The sequence below is a fragment of the Macaca fascicularis genome, chromosome 14 (genome assembly GCF_037993035.2).
Source record: "Macaca fascicularis isolate 582-1 chromosome 14, T2T-MFA8v1.1".
NCBI lineage: Eukaryota > Metazoa > Chordata > Mammalia > Primates > Cercopithecidae > Macaca > Macaca fascicularis.
The window spans coordinates 13,717,857-13,736,831 of NC_088388.1; the positions used below are offsets into that span (position 1 = coordinate 13,717,857).

The 18,975-nt window shown below is 39.1% G+C and overlaps 1 protein-coding gene and 1 long non-coding RNA gene across 3 annotated transcripts in view; one reads left to right on the top strand and one right to left on the bottom strand.

Moving 5' to 3' along the window:
* LOC123568791 (uncharacterized) overlaps positions 1 to 18,975 on the top strand; it is a 144,457-nt gene that overhangs the window by 84,101 nt on the left and 41,381 nt on the right. The window lies entirely within an intron of this gene.
* Positions 4,481 to 13,966, bottom strand: MS4A12 (membrane spanning 4-domains A12). Of its 2 annotated transcripts, XM_065529684.1 has the most exons (6): positions 13,688 to 13,966; positions 10,392 to 10,526; positions 9,593 to 9,649; positions 7,866 to 7,970; positions 4,894 to 5,004; positions 4,481 to 4,712 (listed from the first exon to the last, which is right to left on the bottom strand). In XM_065529684.1, the coding sequence occupies exons 1-6, from the start codon at positions 13,964 to 13,966 to the stop codon at positions 4,620 to 4,622; spliced, it is 780 nt and encodes a 259-aa protein (XP_065385756.1). In that variant the 3' UTR covers positions 4,481 to 4,619. The 2 variants fall into 2 exon arrangements, with proteins under 2 accessions (XP_065385756.1, XP_065385757.1); XM_065529685.1 differs by lacking the exon at positions 10,392 to 10,526.

An 18,975-nucleotide genomic window follows, 5' to 3' on the forward strand; every position in this document is an offset into this window, starting at 1 on the left:
ATAATATTCTTTAGTAAAATGCTAATTAATGGCTTAAACTTATCTTGCTTTTTTTCCTTGCATTTACTATGTTGAGGCAATATGTTAAGTGCCTTATATTGCTTATTTTAATTAAACTTCACCACATGCCAGTGATGTACATACCATTGTTATGTTCATTTTAACAGATGAGTATGCTAAGGTTTGGCAAAGTAAAGAGTCGCACAGCTTATAAATGTTCGAGTTGAGATTCTAACTCCAGCAGTGTAAGTCTAGCTCCAGAATTTGTAGCCCATCCTCCTACCCACTTTTCTCGCTCTAAGCCTCCTTCAGAAAGAGCTCTGTGTTGTAACTGTCATGGAACTGCATAAAGAATATTGTTGAAGAAATCATAAGGTCTAGGGATAGTTTCCAGCTCCAGTTCTGGCTGTGTGTACTCCCCTCCTCTACTCTTTGAATTCATTTCTCATCTGTAAAATTAGGGTCTTGAAGTACACATTGTAGCATTGTATGAATATATGAAATGACATTTGGCCTAAAAGTCCATACCATATCCTTGAGCGTTGCCAAATACTTGGGAGAGTAGGAGGAGTTGTGAAATATAAAGTGAGATTGTGCATGAGACTTAAGCGAAATAGAGACCCCTGGGATGTGTGTGTGGAGAAAGAGATTGAATGAAGCCTGTTGAGCACTGCTAGTAGTGCTAGAATTTAGTAACAGTGATTTGTTTTTAAGAGTGAAACCAGGGAACTGAGGGAGAGGTGGAGAGCTCGGCGAAAAGAGAGAACAGTTACAAATTATAAATTTGCTTGGTTTGTTTTAAATGCAAAATGAAGAGAAAAAGGCAGAAATCAGGAAGTTTTAGGAAAACCCTGATATCCAAGGCCTCTCCAGCCTGTGGGAATTAGCAGGACACATTAGCCTTATGGCCCAGTTGGCCTGGTTTCCACCCTCATGCGTTGAAGAATGATCCCAGTTATTTGCAAATCCCCATTTCCAGAGCATTTCTGGGAGTCCCCAGAATTTTCACATTTGTTCTCCAACAGGCCTCGGCTGAGCTGTTGCTGAGTGCATGGGACAGCCACTTTCCAGATACATTGTAGTCTTCTCCCACCTTGCTGCAGCTTCTCTGAGAGAAGGCTGCCTTACCACAGGTGCTGTCTCCCAGGGCTCCCAAAGCACCAGAGCCCTGGAGGTATTCAAACAGCCTAGTATGTTCTTCAGTCTTCCTTACAGAGGAGGAGCCTGGGTATAGTCCATGCACAAATGTGGAGCACAGCCCTTTCTCCATGGGGATTAGACCTGGTCACCTAGGTGAGGTGGGCAACTGGACTCTGATCTTTCAGCTCGAGCATCAGATACCTGAACTCAAAACTTCGGTGGCATATTTTCCTTGATGCAAATCACCACTGCAAATAGATGCCTAGGGACTCTGCACCCCACCCCCAGTTGTCCAAACTCAGGGTAGGTTTAGCCAGCATGTGCTCTGTGGGAAAAGGGGACAATTGTGATGGATTATTAGAGGGTTGTGACAAATGCAAACATGTTCTGGGAAAGAGAGCTTTCAGAAATGTTGTTTGGGCCCGGCATGAATCAATGACACATGTTTATCTAAGATACATTTATAGATTCTTGAAAGATCATTCTTGAGTCCATGTGTTTCATGATGAATAATCGACCTTCTCTAAAGCCTTAGAATCTAGAAGTAGAAGACATCCTAGAGCCCTAGAGATCTAATAATGATCTGTGCTCTTCTGAGGAAGGAAGAGACTAAATATAGAAAGTACTTGAGATGTGTGTGTAATGTGTATGTGTGTGTGTAGCTTAAGTTATATTTCATAGGCAAAGTCTTTGTATGCAAATCCAGCATTAATTGTGCATGAAGAAAGCATGTGTTCACTGACATGTAGATAAATCTTACTGCATTTCATTTTATATTACCCTACATGAAAAAAATATGTAAAGCCTAAATTTTATGGAATAGCAAAGTTTTCATCACCAAGTTGTAGTGTAATACTTCTTTTTAAGCAAATGAATGAAAAAAATGAACATTTAAAAAAGATTTTCCAGAATGAAAATACCATAAGGGCTTTAAATAATACCACAGCAGGCACGTGACCTCTATGTTGCAATATAGTATTTCTATTCCAGTCACCTTCTAGGGTCTCAGATCACAGGCCCAGCTGGAGAAATTTGTTCATAGCATAAATTTGCTAAAACCCCCTCAAACATACCCTCGGTATAGCTTGGTAATCCTATGTTTCTCTGATCAGTTTATTCTCCATTTCCATGACTTTTCCCACATTGAAAAAACATGTACATAAGTGGAGCCGCGCAGTTCAAACTCATGTTGTTTAAGTGTCAACTGTATTTTTATACCACTAAATCTCCTCTCTCCTATCAGCGAATAAGGCAATTTCTTCCAAATTTATTACAGGCTTACTGTAGAGAAACATTTCTGTTTGTTTTGGCATTACAAATGTCTGATTCTATCCAAGACTATAAGAATAGTGAGAATAATGGTTAGGGCAACTGTGCGGACCTGGGAGTCATGCTGCCTGGATTCAAATCCATGCTTCACCATTTGCTAGCTACGTATCTTAGGACAAGATTTTTAACCTGTCTGCCAAAGTTTTTTCATCTGAATAGGATCCTAATAGTAGTATCTGCCTCACAGGTGGTTGTTGTGAGCATTGAAACAGTGCTTGGAATGTGAGTGGTACAAAGAATGGGCTAAATATATGCTGTTATTATTACTATTATTAAAGTAAATTGAAAAATAGAATATATTTGATAGAAATTTAAAAAATGAACTTTGCTGGAAATGCTTCTGTTACCTAAAGTAAGTTACTTTTATATTTGCTTATTTTACATGTATAGATATGCAATATACCATCCTCCCCACATTTTGGGGGCGCCTTTCATTTTCCAAACCCTCAGACCACGAAATCTATGTCTTCACTTTTGCTGAGCTGTTGAGCTTCATGGTGAAGGACACAGCATTTTTAATCACCCAAGTTTCTGAATAGCTGGGACCCAGGCAGGCCAAGGACGTTGAAATTATGTGACTCTCACCTGACATAATACACCTGCTTTCCCAGATGCAAAAATTCTATTCTTCTCATCTGCCTCTTCCCTGATTTTGATTTATCTGCCTAGTCTTTTTGTATTTATTTGTCTCCTCTTCTTTAATAATATTAAGATTTCAAAAAGGAACAATATTTTGCTATTTTCAAACCATATTTATATAACATTATCTCATTTTATTGTCACAACAGCTCCTGGAGAAAAGGCAGATTTCTCCATTTATGATCAATCTGTCTTTTTTCTTTATTGTTGCTTTTATTATTACTATTATTCCTTCCTTATCCAGTTTAGATTCCACAGTCCATCATTTAAATAGTATTTTTTACAGTGTCCTAAGCTTTCTTGCCCTTCTGCTATTTTGTCATCTCCTCTAGCAAAACCTTAACCCTGGATAAAATCAAATAGAGAGTTTCCTGGATCCATAGTTTGCCTGGATCTAGCAGCAGGACCTTGCAGGAGCAATTTGTTCATACTCTGAGTTTGTTACCACATCCTCAGGTGTGCCCTCCATACAGCTTGGCAATCCTATTTCTCTGACCACTTTATTCTCCAGTTCCATGACTTTTCCCATGTTACCATTCTGCTCAGTATTCTGACTCTACCTATGCCCCTACCTTGGGCATGACGTCACTACTGCTTTGACAGGGATGACATGAGCCATCACATCAGATCCTCACTGCCACTATTGCAAATCTGTGGGTATCTGTGATAATGATACCTTTCTATTTTGTAGAGAAACTGCCCTTCTTCATGACTTAGGTGATGTTATCCATCCGTGCTTTTGATTTCTTGAAACTTACACTGTCTTTCATCCCTTCTTTCTTACCTTGATTGTTCTAATTGGCTTATAAATGTGCCCACAATCCAAAAACAAAAAGCCAAACTCAAATGAAAACCCCTCAGTGCAGCAACCCTGTCCTACTGTTGTCCCATTGCAGGTTAGTTTAACGTACATGAAAATACTCTGTAAATAGCAAAATTTTGTCGATACTCAGGAGGCAAGATGTTTGATGATATTAGTGTATAGAATAATGTGACCTCCAACAAGGGCAATTGGACATTTGCTTTCTGAACAAAAAGACGAGGAGGAGATGAGTTAGGGAACTCCAGTGACTGGACACCTAGAAAAATCATCGTCAAAGAAGGTTTATCAATCTTCTTGGAGTATAGGTCAGATCTACTGCTCTACAACCAATATCAAATCAAAATCAATTTTTTAAACACACTGAAAAAGGCTTTTGTTTCTAATGACATTTTATTAAGGAAAAAGTAATATGAACAGAAACATTTCTAACTTTAAGAGAGTTGCGGAATCATTTTTCAATCCTCCAATCCTTCACCTTTGCCAGCATGTAGTAGTGGTAATGTAGGAAGAGAGTGAAGGGAGATACAGCCGTCATTAGCGACCAACCTGAAAACAAATCTCAAACACAGTTTTTAAAGACTAGAAATCATTGTGGACAATAAAAGACATCTTCTTAAGAACTTTTTGCAAGCAGTTTTTCCCCATGAGATTAGACTGATCCCCCTTTTTCTTTTAATGTCTAGGGACATTAGTTAGAGTAGTTGTTGCATCTGGGAGGCGCTGAAGAAGACGCTGGTGTCACAGGGTTGTTTTCATACATATTTGGAATAACCAGGACAGGCTGGAAAGAATGAATAAAAACCAGCAATAAGGTTACTACAATTCTATGCAATTTCTCCTGGTACCATCAGAGTGAAGGACAAAGAGCATTCTGGTAAGCCCATAGTAGGATTTAGCAGACACAAGTCTGTATTTCTCCAGGGCATCTTCAGATTATTTTACAAAGAAGAGACACAACTCACCATGTTGGTCGTGGTGTCTGCTTGGTTGGCAAAATAAGCTGTGACACAAGCTGTGCAGACCTCCAAGAGGGAGAAGATCATCAGCATGGCTGAAATGCCTTGTCTAGAAGGCTGAAATCACAAATAGATAGTGAAATTTTGGCTAATCAGGAGGGCCTCACATGGGCTTCAAAAATTATTGACTCATCAAATGTGCTATTGCTTATACTCAACTTGCTCCATGCTTATTCTTCCAGTATCATCGAATGCTTGTTTCAGAGGAGTGTGAAGTTATTTTGAATTTTCTTTAAAATACCAGAAGTCTTTCCTTTTGGTAAGTAGGCTATTTTGTTTAGAAATATTAGAAAGAAGGTAGTTTTTTTCTCCTTTGTGACGGCCTCATTGCTTTTTTAATAAAAATGTTAAAAAAGTCAAGCAATATAGAAACCAATGGATCATTCAAAATGCCACTGCTTAGAAATAACCAAAACTAATGTTTGATGGCTGTTATCCTAGCGCTGTGTGTACAGGGAAAAGGCAGAAGAATGGATGTGTGGAAAGATGCCGTGAGAGAGGAAAAAACAGAGATCAAGAGAGAGGAGCATCAATCTATAAGAACAGAATCATGTTATTTCAATTTTAAGTAAAAGTGTTAAGCTCCCTTGAACTCTATACAGGCCTTCTACTTGATCAGATACAGTGTAGGTGAATTTTCCTTCATTCACACTTCTGTTTATTTGGGTCCCATTTGTCTTCCTTGCTTCCATTACAACTTGAGCCCTAGCTGTTGTTTCATATCCATGTTTCTAAATGTAAACATATAGCTGTTGCAGGGAGAGATATAGCTTAGCTGGCCCTGAGCACAGTTCTTGCTAGTGAACATGGACTTTGCTTTTTCTGTCTTCTGAGAGCCTGCTAAATGCTTAGTACGGAGGCCTGCTCCTTGACTGGAGGTTTATTCCTGTGCATTTCTGCTCATTCCCTGCTGGTAGCAGGGTACCATGCAGGGTATGGGAAGGTGTTGCTCTTTCTTCTGTCTCCTGAGGTCCTGGGTACTACCCATGGTCTTGTACCATACAGGATTTGCTTTATCCTTTCGCAGAATTGACTACTCTCCACCCCAGCCTTCTCAGTTACAGACTCAAGAGTGTTAGTGAGACTTCTCAGTAATTTTTTTGGCTTCCCTTTTTTCCTTAGTTTTGTTTCTAGGGAAACAAGAGTGAGGTCTAAAAGCTGTGCTTTTTTTCAGCTACTTTGAGTAGCATCAGAATGATTCTTTTCTCTACTTGGATGCCAGTTTGAAAGCTGTTTTTTTGAATACTTTTTGTTCTTTTGTTTGGTATTTTGGAAGATGAATTTTGTTCCTGCTTCACTCTGCCTTATTTACCAAGAAGCTTTCTCATCTTTTTTTGCCTCCTGATATGGTTTGGCTCTGTGTCCCCACCCAAATCTCATCTTGTAGCTCCCATAATTCCCACTTGTTGTGGGAGGAACCTGGTGGGAGATGATTGAATTATGAGGGCGAGTCTTTCCCATGCTATTCTTGTGATAGTGAATGGGTGTCATGAGATCCGATGGTTTTGTGATCCCTGCACAAGCTCTATTTTTTTTGCCTGCCCCCATCCATATAAGACATGATTTGCTCCTCCTTGCCTTCTGCCATGATTGTGAGGCCTCCCCAGCCGTATGGAACTCTAAGCTCATTAAACCCCTTTTTCTTCCCAGTCTTTGGTGTTTCTTTATCAGCAGTGTGAAAACAACCGAATACACCTTCTTATATAAGCTTTTCCTTACGCTGCAAACAGTGTTGTCCTTTGCAAGCACAAAAGTGATCATTCAAATTCCCGGCCTAAAACTCTTCTACGTTTTTAACAAAGAAGGATTGTCTCAGAACTTGGTGGAAAAGGAGTGTGCCAGCAATTCCAACTATTGACACTTCAAAGAACATACTCTAGGGGACAGGCATCTGATGGGAGTGCTTAGACAACTTTCAGATTATACCAATGGTTGGAGTCAGGATTTCAGAACCCTTTAGTTGAGAAGCAGATGGCTTCATAAGCCTGCCACTCTGAGATCGAGTGGAACAGAATTACTTACACAGTACTGAGTGAACTGATAAGAGAAATGTTATTATGTTTATTTGTTCAAAATATTGTGATATTGTCTTAATGTTAATATGTTCTAGATATATAAGGAAGTCATTCTGTGTCTTTCTTAAGATATATATATCCCACAGTAATTTAATAAACTCTGCTCTTTGTAAACTGAAAAGCAAAAGCAAAACCAACCCCAACGTAAAATAAAACAAAACATATAAAACTACTCTTCTGTGGTTTTCCATTGCTCACAGAATGAAAACCAAACTTCTTAACGTGGCCATTGAGATAGAATGAAAGCTTCCAGTCCAACCTCATTTTATACCATGTTCCTCCATTCCTTATAGATGGTAAGCATTCCTGCCCTTGGGCCACCCATTTCCTCCTAAGGTCGGAGTCCATGCTTGGCTGTATAAGGCTAATGAATGTGTGATTCTGTTTTGAGCACATTCAGAGGCATGTGCTTCATTTTGCAATTGCTTCATTCCTTGGGTTTCTCTGTAAAAATCGGATGTCTTATCCCTGTCTTTTACCTCTCACTTCATACTTTACTCTGAAGTTTAACAAAAAACACTCAATAGCTTGACTACCTTATTTATATAGAATTTCAAATGTTGGGAAAATAATTTTTGGACAATTTTAGAAACCCTTCCCCATTGTTCATTTGATTGACAGTGAGATGGGCCAATAAAGGATGTCCTTTAAGCCTCCGTCTATCTGTAGAGGTAACCCTCTCACTTTATTCTATAGTCCTAGAGATCATATGACTAGGGGTGGGGCTAGAATAGAAAAAAAAATTTCCATTAGAGCTGGTGTACGGTATTAAGAGATAAAACATAGACCCACTTTACAGGACTGAAAAGAGAGCAAGCACATGGTGGATTATGGGATACTTACGACCCGTTGGTAAGGCCCATGGATGCACATATCCACCACCAGCAGAATCACTCCAATGAAGGCAAAGATAGAACTAACAATGTTCATTCCCAGGCTGCCTTTCACCTAGTGGAGATGGCAGGCAAAAATCAATTATATACAGGATCACTGAAGTTAAATGAAATAAGAATCAATCAAATTTCATGGTTCTTAATTTTTGAACTTTCAAAACAAATTTTCAAGTTGAAATTATTCTATTTTCTGCCCTTCTGGGTAATTACCATAAACATTATTCTATATGCAGCCTAGAGGTAGGGTACTTCTAAAAAGCTGTAGAAAAATGTAAATCATATAAAGCAGGCACTCATCTATTGTTTTTACTAAAAGCCTCATGCACAATAACAACTATATTTTCTTTATAAAAAATGAAAAAACTTCTAATGAGCATTTTTCTGTGGCAGACACTGTGTTAAATTATTTAAATTATCTCACTTAACTCTTACAGCTTTTGTATGAGGTGGTATGATAGCATCTGATTTTTATAGATGGCAAAGTATTTAGACACAACATGTTTGCTGAAAAATTTAGGAATTAATGAAAACCCTAAGTCTCTCTAGGGACTAAATATGCACCCCCAAATTTAGAAGGAGAAACTCTTCAAGCTTTTGTGGGCAGAGGTGTATGGGTGACTACAAATCTTTCCCCAGTTTCTACAATAGGATTTTAACATGCAGAAGAATAATTGTGAAAGCAGATCTGCTGCTGACTTGCTAGGGGTGGCGTAGTTGAGTTCTTTAGAATGTGCTTGTACTGCAGCATGCCTTAGAGCCTCCTGATGGTCTCTGAAAGCTCTTGGAAAAATTGTCTTAGGTAAGTGTCAGTGGCTGTCTCCTCTAAGAGGATGGAATCTATGCTTGGACAATCTCAATTAGAGGGAAGGATCCTTAAAGGATGCAGAGAAAGGGTGCTTTATTTTGTTTTTGGACTACGAAATTATTTTATTCTTGTTTTGTCTGGAAGAGCATGAACTACACAATCCTGTGTTCCTCTTTCCCTATTCTTCCCTCTTGTGCTGGATTACATATAATTTTGACACCACCTCTGCTCTAGTTGACTCTAATTCTTGGTAAATCACTTTCTTTTTCCTAGTTCAATAGTAGACCGGGAAATTGCAATAGGTGGGGCTCTGTGACCAACAGAACTCAAGGTCCCATCTTACTGATCATTTTTATAAACTCTTCTTACGGAACAGGCTAGATTCATTTAATGGCAATTTAAAGAATTGTAAAACACACACCCAATCTTGAGTAAGAGTAGGAAAGACGCAAAAATATGAAAATAAAAATACAAGACAGAGCTGAGAAGTGGCAAATTAACAGTAGAGACTTGGTAACTGATGTGGCTAGTAGGTATTTCCTGGCTCCTGGATTCTCCTTTGGACTTCCCATAATCGAGTGTGACCTGACTAAACCAGGGAGCTTTCAGGTTAAAGCTTAAACCACCCTGATCTTTACTACTTCTCACCCTTGTCAGTTCAAGAGTCAGGATGTGGAACTCTGCCATTTCTTAGTGGCAGACTGTGTGGACCACTCTCCTACCCCAGCGCTCAGACCATGAGGCAACCAATAGATTTTTTTTGGGAAAGGTGCTCTCTTTTGCATTTCCCAAATCCAGCTTTTCAATTTTCCTCCCCAATATGTTAAGCTAATCTTTAAAGGGGTTCAAAAAGCAGAAACAGTCTAACTTACCAGACAAGAGGAAAGCTCCTTGGATGCTGACACAGAGAGAGAGCCTGAGATAATGAACTGTGGAAATGGACAAATTTAGTTGAGAAATGGGTTAACTGGTTGTGCTTGGGAGTTTCTCTTTATACAAAAGGTTGGTCTATTTACGTTCATCTAGCTTCCTTCTCAAAATTTTCTCTTGCACTTCTAAATTTTCTGGGTAACTCTCAGGCATGTATGTCCTTGACTTCTTTTTTATTTTCTCCTTAATTTCTGGCCCATGAGGAACTCATAATGTCTAAGCTTTCCTTGTTCTGAGGCTTACGCTCCATCCCTTCTCATAATCAATTGCATTTTTTTAATTAAAAAAATTTTTTTGGAGATTGGGTCTCACTATATTGCTCAGGCTGGCCTCAATCTCTTGAACTCAAGCAATTCCCCGGCCTCAGCCTCCCAAGTAGCTGGGACTACAATCACATACCACTATGCCTGACTTACTTGCATATTTTTAATCATGTTTTCAATCACCTTTTTTTTTTTCTCTCTCTCTCTCCACCCAATACATACATTTCCATCTCAAATGTAGTAGGAAACCAAAACTTTGGCTTGCTGGTTACATGATTACATTTTAAAGAATGGAATAAGCTCCTATTTAAAATGGTAAACAAGTTCCTGATTTTTTTATGCTCATTCAGAGCTGTTAATTTTTCTAAATTCTCCAGCCCTCAGATGTAGGGCTTTATCAAGAAATGAGTTGTGAATTGGCTGGAGATATCAATACTTTATAAACCAAGAAGGAGTGGTGTTCTAGCAATCTACTCACAGAAAGGCCACCCCAGAATGGGTATCCACTAATAACAGCAGAGGCAAAACCGAGTACTCTTCCATAAGGGATTACTATTAGACACAAAATAATTCCAAAACCAAGGTGCATCAATCCAACCATGATCTGGATTACCTGAAAAAAGAAAACAACCATTTTAAAATTACTTCTTCACTTTCAGACGTGTGAAACATTACTGTCATTGCTGCCCCTGCTTATTGATTGTCAATTTTGCTGAGATCCATGGTTGTCATTCAGGCACGCATCTGAAGCAGGAGGTGGGCCATGAAGATTCTGACATACACTAGAATAACTGGAGTGTAGGTAGCCCTTAGTGAAGCGCCTTGTTTTGAGGTATTTGGGGAGACTTATTGGGGTGGCCCAGGAAGAATTCTTCAGAAAGTACAGCTGCTTAATCATGTGTTAGTATCTCTGAAGGCCTCTAAAAGACTATTAGAAAAAAAATACTTTAACTGTGATGTCAGTAGTTGCTTTTTCAGATGGATCAGTTCTCTGCTTGGGTCATCCCAGTTACGGGTAAAGGGACTGGTGAAGATAAAACCATTTATAAGGCATGAATTATGTGCTTAGTCATGTTCTGAACACTTTACATTTATTGTTTCATGTAGTCCTCCCACAATTGGATTGAGTCCCAGAGACATAAAGACATGTGAGACCTTGTATCCAAGGTCATGCAGTTCCTGAGGGGCAGATCTGGGAATTTACCGCAGCACATTGACTGCTGAGCCTGTCTGAACTATTCAGTACTGTCTTCCCCCATGCTCAGCTCTGCTCTACCTCTTCCATGAAGCCCTCTTGATTACACCAAATTAATCTTTTTTCTTTTTTTCTAAATTTCTGTTGCATCTCATGACATAAAACACACCTTGTTACTTGATTTTGTATTCATTGATATTGTTCTCTTTTAAAAAGTTGCAGGTGTGCAATCATTTTCTTACCATTCTTCTTACCAATCATATATTACTAAAAGTAAGGTATGCATCTTTTAGCTCCTTGTACCTCTTATTGAACCTTCCTTCACTGTAAATAAAGATAGATTTCTGAGGAATAACCATTTCTAGATTGGTCCAAAAGTTGACTGTAGATTTGTCATTTATTTTTCCCCATGTTTACACCTTATCTATCCAGGAAGACTGCAAATACAAAGACTGCTGTATTTATTCAATAAAAAGCTACTGAACACAAGTAAATTGAATTAAAATAAAAAAACCCAGTTTTATAAACAATGCTAACAGTTTCTTGAGACTTTGATAAAAACCGTGAACCTTTCTCCCTAAAAAATTATTCTTGCACCTCCATACACACACATACCATACTTTTGCATATAGTTTCAGAGGCATGATGGGCCTCCTTTAGCCTATCTCACTTAAAGAACTCCTGTATTAGACTTTATATTTGGTTTTTACAACTCTTCTTTAGAGCAGCAATTTAGCCATCTGGCCACAAACTTCCCATCCTCATCCTTGCTGTCACCTTGATGAGGGACAGTTAGATCTGGATTTGTACTGGCCCTCATTTCTCCTCCTACAGCCCTGGCTGTACCATTTACTGATGAAAATTGCCTATAGGACACACTTAAAAATTTGGACATACAATTTGTCTGCATTTGTGGACACAGAAGCACTTTAAGGTCTGAGTTGACTGGTACAGGTGTGCCACGTCCTGCCACCTGTGGCCCCTGCACTGTCGTGATGCCTGGGGCCTGCTGATGGTATAGAAATAACAATCTTCAGAGAGAGGAAGTAGCTTCTGCCAACTGGAGCTTTAAACAAAACTTCATAGTCTTTTAAAGTATTTTTATCACACGCCTTTTTGGTGCCAGGCAGCGTGATTCAGTGGTTCGTCATCCACTTAGTCAAAGCCAAAGCCTTCTGCTCTGCAGGCCTCACCAGCTGTGGCCTCTGCCACTCCTCTGCCCTCCTGACAACTGCTCCCTCCCTCCCTCATTCTGTTCTATTTTATTGGCCTTCTCCCTGTTTTTCAAATACATCACAGATATTTTCATCTAAAGACTTTTACACTGGTTGTTTTCACTTTCCCTGATATCTGCAGGGCTCACTCCTAACTTCAGGTTTTTGCTCAAATGTCATGTTCTAAGGAAAGCCCATTCTGACTGCCTTGAAATTGCTGCCTCCTCACTGTCTGGTACTTTTTAGCCCTTTTACACTTCTTTGTTTTGTCCATATCATTCGACACCTTCTAATACACTAAGTACTTTACTTCCTTCTTATGTTTACAGTCTGATTTCCCCCACTAGGGCAAAAGTTCTGTAAAGGCAGAGATTGCACCTGCTTTGTACTCGGTGATATTTTCCAAGCACCTATGTGGGGTTGGCTGTATGGGGGGTTTGTCCCATTGGCTTATTAGAAGTGGGGAATTTCCTCTATCTGGGAGGAAGAGGATCAGAAGGGCCACCTCCACAGCTTAGTAAATAGGCTGCTGCAAGAGAACTTAGGCTCATTTTTACTTCCCTAAAACATCACAACTTGAAATAGGTAGTAAGATGACTAGAAGATTTTCTGGCACATAATGAGCATTCATTTACGGAATGCTCCAGCAGAGAATTTCAAGCTATTCACAGGGAGAGACTTAATATAGTTTGGTGGAATTGTACTAGCGGGATGAATGAGGTATTTGGAAAGCACAGCGAAGGGAGTAACAATTCTACCTAGGCAGGTGGAATTTTCTTACAAATAGGGCATTTTTGTTTTTACAATGCCTACAGAAACAAGGTGGTCAGTTCAGAGTCTCCTTTGTAGGAATAAGGTGACAGTTACGCTGTAGCATCTCTAAGGATATTGGCGAGAGAGGCACAACAGATGGAACGTCCCCCAATTCTTTCACACTCAGCCTTTCCCAGACTGCCCATTTGTAGTTTCCTTTTCTGGAGGCAGCCATCAATGTTCATTTTTATGTAAATTCACCTTTATGCAAATACCTGACTTGTAACCAATCTGGAGACGAGATTGAGATTGTCCAAAAAGTCCTTTGAAGAAATGAGATCAAGCTAGATGTAGTAGAGTTTCCGTCATGTCAATATTACCAAATCCTCCAGCTAGGGAGGCTCCTCTGTCTCCTGTTATATTTTTGCTTGATCTAAAATGAAATGAACTCAAGGGAAAGTCTATAGGCAGACTAAATATTTCTGTCTAAAAGGGATAGTTTCAGAATAACATTCAAAACTTTTTAGCAATTGGATGATATTCTCTTCTCCTATAACTTATAAGAAGACCTTGCAAATGTGAGTTTAAAATTCTAGTAGTAAGTAGACTTACCCCTAGTACCTTTGCTTCTTCTTTAAAGTTTATTACTGCTCTTCCCACGCTTGGATTTATCATTTGTGTATTTCCTTGACCTGGTTGACTGACAGCAGAGGTTCCTGGAGATGTGATGAAGTAGGGCTGAGCACTCTGAGCACCCTGAGCTTGGTTTTCTAAGTTGATTGAACCCGGAGGCTGTTGAGATCCAGGAGCCGTAAAGCTGCTTGGTGGGTAGTAAGGGTTGGGTGTGGTTTCATATACTCCAGCATGGCTTGTTGGCTTGGATGACACCATGATGTCCTAAGTATCACAAAACATACCAAAGTGATACGTTTATCCAGAAAAGAAACTAAAGAAAATCTTACCAAATATCAAATGTCAATTATCTATGATAATGGAGAGAGCAAGTGACAGATAATGGTCCATAACATCTGATAGAAACATGATTCTCATAAATCCCCAACCCCCAGGCCAAGGACTGTTACCCGTCCGTGGTCTGTTGGAAATCTGGCCACACTACATGAGGTAAGCAGCGGGCAAGCATTACTGCCTGTGCTCTGCCTCCTATCAGATCAACACGGCATTGGATTCTCATAGCAGCGTGAACCCTGCTGTGAACTGCACATGCTGGGGATCTAGGTTGCATGCTCCTTATGAGACTCTAATGCCTGATGATCTGAGGTGGAACAGTTTCATCCCGGACCCATCTCTCATTAGAGAGATGCTATGCTGCTGATTGTGAAGATGGAGGAAGGCGTCCATGAATCAAGGAATGTGGGTCACCTCTAGAAGCTGGATGAAACAAGGAAACAGATTCTTCCTAGAGTCTCCAGGAAGGAACCTGACTCTACTGACACCTTGACCTTAGTCTAGTGAGCTGGTATGGCACTTCTGACCTACACAACTGTCAGATAAAATAATATATTGTTTTAGGCCACTGTGTTTGTGGTAGTTTGTTATATCAAGAAATAGAAAACTAATACAGGGGCCAAGTAATACAATACTTGTATGGCAAAGAGGGCAGTCCAAGATTGAAATTATTTGCCAGTAATTGGGAAACTAGATGGTTCACATATGCCCATTTAAGATGATTCTCCTGTTCTTTAGGAAAAATGCTCTTACTCATTTCTGTCCTTCTGAAAGCTTAGAGCATCTCAGGCCCCATGTAGCCAAGGGAAATTTTGTTGGAAATAAGCCAATACAACTGGATATGGACAACAATGACTATTAATTCTTGAAAAAAAATTATGACACTTAAAAAATTTGTCATTAGCCTTAGATTCCTTTTTTTGAGGTCTTCTCAAATAATTTTTCATGTACTTATGAGTATCAAGAAAGTTACAGTGATGAATGTCTCATTCTTGGTATGAAGTATGAATACTATGAATAACCTATTGGTACAGTGTTTCACTGGTATCTAACAGGGACACATATTCAGACCCTGTGCTCATGGAATCCAGAAATTTTAGGGTAGGAAAGACCCTTTCCATTTATCCTGTCTCATTCCCCTTCATTTACAGATGAGAAATTGAAGCTGAGTCAAGTTAAGTGACATGCTCAAGGTTACATAGAAAACGTGTGGCAGAGTTAGGACTTGAAAATGGGATTCTTGGCTGTTGGTTCAGAATCCCCCTCCACCCCCAGTCATCCATACAGCATCACTGTAGCTTGTTTTCCAGGCCAGCCTTGGTGACAGGGTATTGACTCTGCTCCTGCAACTGCCCAACAACAAAACTTCTGTCTTTGATGCCATAGAGAGGAGTTTATAAACCAGATTAACTTCTTAGTGACTAAGTAATTAAGTTAGTAAGGATTCTCTTTAGCAAGCTTTAGTCGAGGTGTGTAGAGAGCTAACCTTTATTAAAGACTTATTGTAGGCACAGTAGGGTCTGTATAGTGTCATGTTTAGGAAGATGAACTTGGGATCTAACCCCAACTTTGTGTCTTTGGCAAGTTCGTTAACCTCTCTTTGCCTTTGTTTTCTGTCTGTAAAATAGAGCTAAAAAGACTACCTTCCTTAGAGAGTCAGTTTGAGTATTAAGGAGTTATTCTGGGCAAAGTATGTAGGACTGTGCCTATTCCAACCACAGGGGTTGGCTCTGTTATCGCTATGTTAAGTGCATGAGATACATTATCTCTGTACCCTTTACAGAACCCCATGAGGTAGGTACTCTACTAATATCCCCATTTCACAATGAGAGGATTTAATCCAGAACCTGCACTTATAACCCTTACTCTCCGATGCTAGATGCAACTGAAAATGGTTGAAAACTCAATGAAAAGGGAGAAAACACCTTTCTGAAATATCTGATGACAAAGGGATTTTATTTTTTTTCCAAAATGGAAACACGTCCGGCACTTTAGGAGGCCGAGGCGGGTTGATCACGAGGTCAGGAGATCGAGACCATCCTGGCTAACTGTGAAACTCCATCTCTACTAAAAATCCAAAAATAAATAAATAAATAAATAAAATTAGCCAGGCCTGGTGGTGGTCGCCTGTAGTTCAAGCTACTTGGGAGGCTGAGGCAAGAGAATGGCATGAACCCGGGAGATGGAGCTTACAGTGAGCCGAGATAGTGCCACTGCACTCCACCCTGGGCGACAGAGAGAGACTCCGTCTAAAAAAAAAAAAAAAAAGAAGGAAACACATTTTAGCCCACAAAGTTTATTTTAAACAAGGAAAAAGAAACAAGTCCATAGCTGTGACTCTTAGAGTAACACCACGTAACTCCCAATAGCATTTGAGAATGTGAGGTTATACATACTATGGATCTGGTTTCTATGGCCAAATATTACTCAAGCCCTCTTTTCCAATCTTCAGTTTGCTACTTCACTAAGTCTGGGGCTTTAAACAAGTTTCTTAATGAAATCCCTGTTAGTTCCTATGTCTCAACTGTAAAATGACAGAAGGTACCTAAAGAGGCTAGTCTAAAGATCAAGTTATCCTAATTTATGCAAAACTGTTGGAATAGTGCCTGGCACATGGCAAGAGCTCAAAAAGGAAACTATTGTTTTATTACTAGGTCCCAAGGTATTCTATCTTGTTTAAGGCAGTGGATGTGGCCATAAGGAAATTTTATACAAGGAATTGAACAGGGTCAATGTCAAGAGCAAGGATATAGGAGATGGGTACTCAGAGTACAGTAATTAGCCAGAACAAGAATTTTTTTGAGGTTTTAAAAAGCATACAGTTAAAGAATTGTCCACGTTTCTGCATGTATATGATTTCATTACATTATCCTTTGCTGTTGATCATTGCTTTTTTTTGTCTCGAGAAATTTTATGAGGAAAACTCAATACTTTTCATTTATTTATCCACAGTTTCTCCTTTCATATCTGCTATTTGGTTTCTGGACTAAGATCTATAAGTTTCATATAGAACCCAGATTATCATGGCTAGGCCTATACTTATTAGGACTAGTCTCAGAATACATTTTTACTGGGTCAAGTTCTGGTTTTATGAAAAGAATTAAAGACAGAGCCAGCCAATTCTGATTCTTTAATTATTCAATTGAAATGAAGACAATTCTGTAAATGATACATGAGAAGGGAAACTAATAAATAGACTCCTTTTATAGATTCCACCTATTGTCTTAGTGGGATTGTTCTCTTGACAATTAATAAAATATTTACCACCATTTGTCCTTCTTTTAAAATGAAAATTAGAACAACTGCAATTTTTAAGAACAAGGAACACATAAAATTATTGGAACTCTGATGAGATCAAAAGTACAAGACTAAAGCAATTAGAGAAAACCTCACCAATTTGCTCTGTGATTATATTATTTCAAATAAAATGGGAAAAATTTTACTTTTTTATAGTTTCTTTCTACCTCATTTTCATGCTAACTTCACTTTTGACAGAGTGAAGATGATTATTATTTTCAAGAGTACTTTATAGCATAAAGCAAAACATGAAACTGAATCATTTCCGCAAAATCACCCAGTACATCCACAGATATACACTTTTATCACCTTTCCCAAAATGCTAACCTGGTGAAAATGAATGTTTTTTCCCCACCTATTTTAATTGTTTTCTTGTCAGAAAGAAGCACCTTAATTAAAATGTGTTATAAAACCAAGGGCTCCAGTATTTCTTCTGTGTTCTGTGTTGTCCTGTGGTAGCCACATAATCATGAAGCACCCAGTGGGGCATGGCCTCGTCCTTTTTGGTCTATGTTCATGGAATGGCATACAGTTAAACCTACTATTCACTATTCACCTTTCTTGGCATTAGTTTTTTATTTATTTGTTTGTTTGTTTGTTTGTTTGTTTGGACAGGGTTTCACTCTTGTCACCCAGGCTGGAGTGTAATGGAGCGATCTCAGCTCACTGCAACCTCCACCTCCCAGGTTCATGTGATTCTGTCTCAGCCTCCTGAGTAGCTGGGATTACAGGCACCTGCCACTACGCCCAGCTAATTTTTGTATTTTTAGTGGAGATGGGGTTTCACCATGTTGGCCAGGCTGGTCTCGAACTCCTGACCTCAGGTGATCCTCCTGCCTCGGCCTCCCAAAGTGTTGGGATTACAGGTGTGAGCCACCATGCCCGGCCAGCATTAGCCTTTTTTTTTCTTTTTGGAGTCTGTTTTATCTCTTGTATAGCAATCAACTTACTTTTTCATTCTTCTTCTGTTTCGTTTCTTTCTTGTTTCATTCATGGTTTTATTTTTCCTCATTTTTCAACTGGCCTCAACATAGAGTCAAGAACTTGTCTTCATCCCTCCAATCTAGAGAATAGAACCCACACAGGTAGACCAGCCCCACTTTGTGCCCATTGATTTGGAGGAGAGATAAGCAAGGACGTTTCAATGGACTTACTTGTTCCTTTGGCACCTCGGTTTCCTCTTTCTCTGCTCCAATCTGTGTGCCAGTATCAGGTATTTACCTGGATTTTATAGGCAACTTTTACTTCCGTGCTTCAAACCAATTTGTCTTGTATCTTTTTGTAGTTCCAAAGTCCTTTTATGGTTGTTTCTTTTTCACCTTAAGTGATGTAGATGCAATTGTAAAGTTTGGAATATGCTGTGCTTTCATGTCTTCCTCTAATTTTTACTGGGAAGCCTATTCTGACCCTCCCAAACACTTTAGTATTTACTTTCTCCAGCTTTCTGATACTTAATCATTGCAATATCATACTGCATTTTAATGCCTTTTAAATTAGATGGACAAAATTGGAAAATGCAGATAATAAAAAAAGGAGAGAAAAAGCACTCAATCTCACCACGCAGACATAATTGATGATAGCATTTGCATTTTGATTTGTAAACTTTCGTAGGCATATACATGTATTTTATACATATA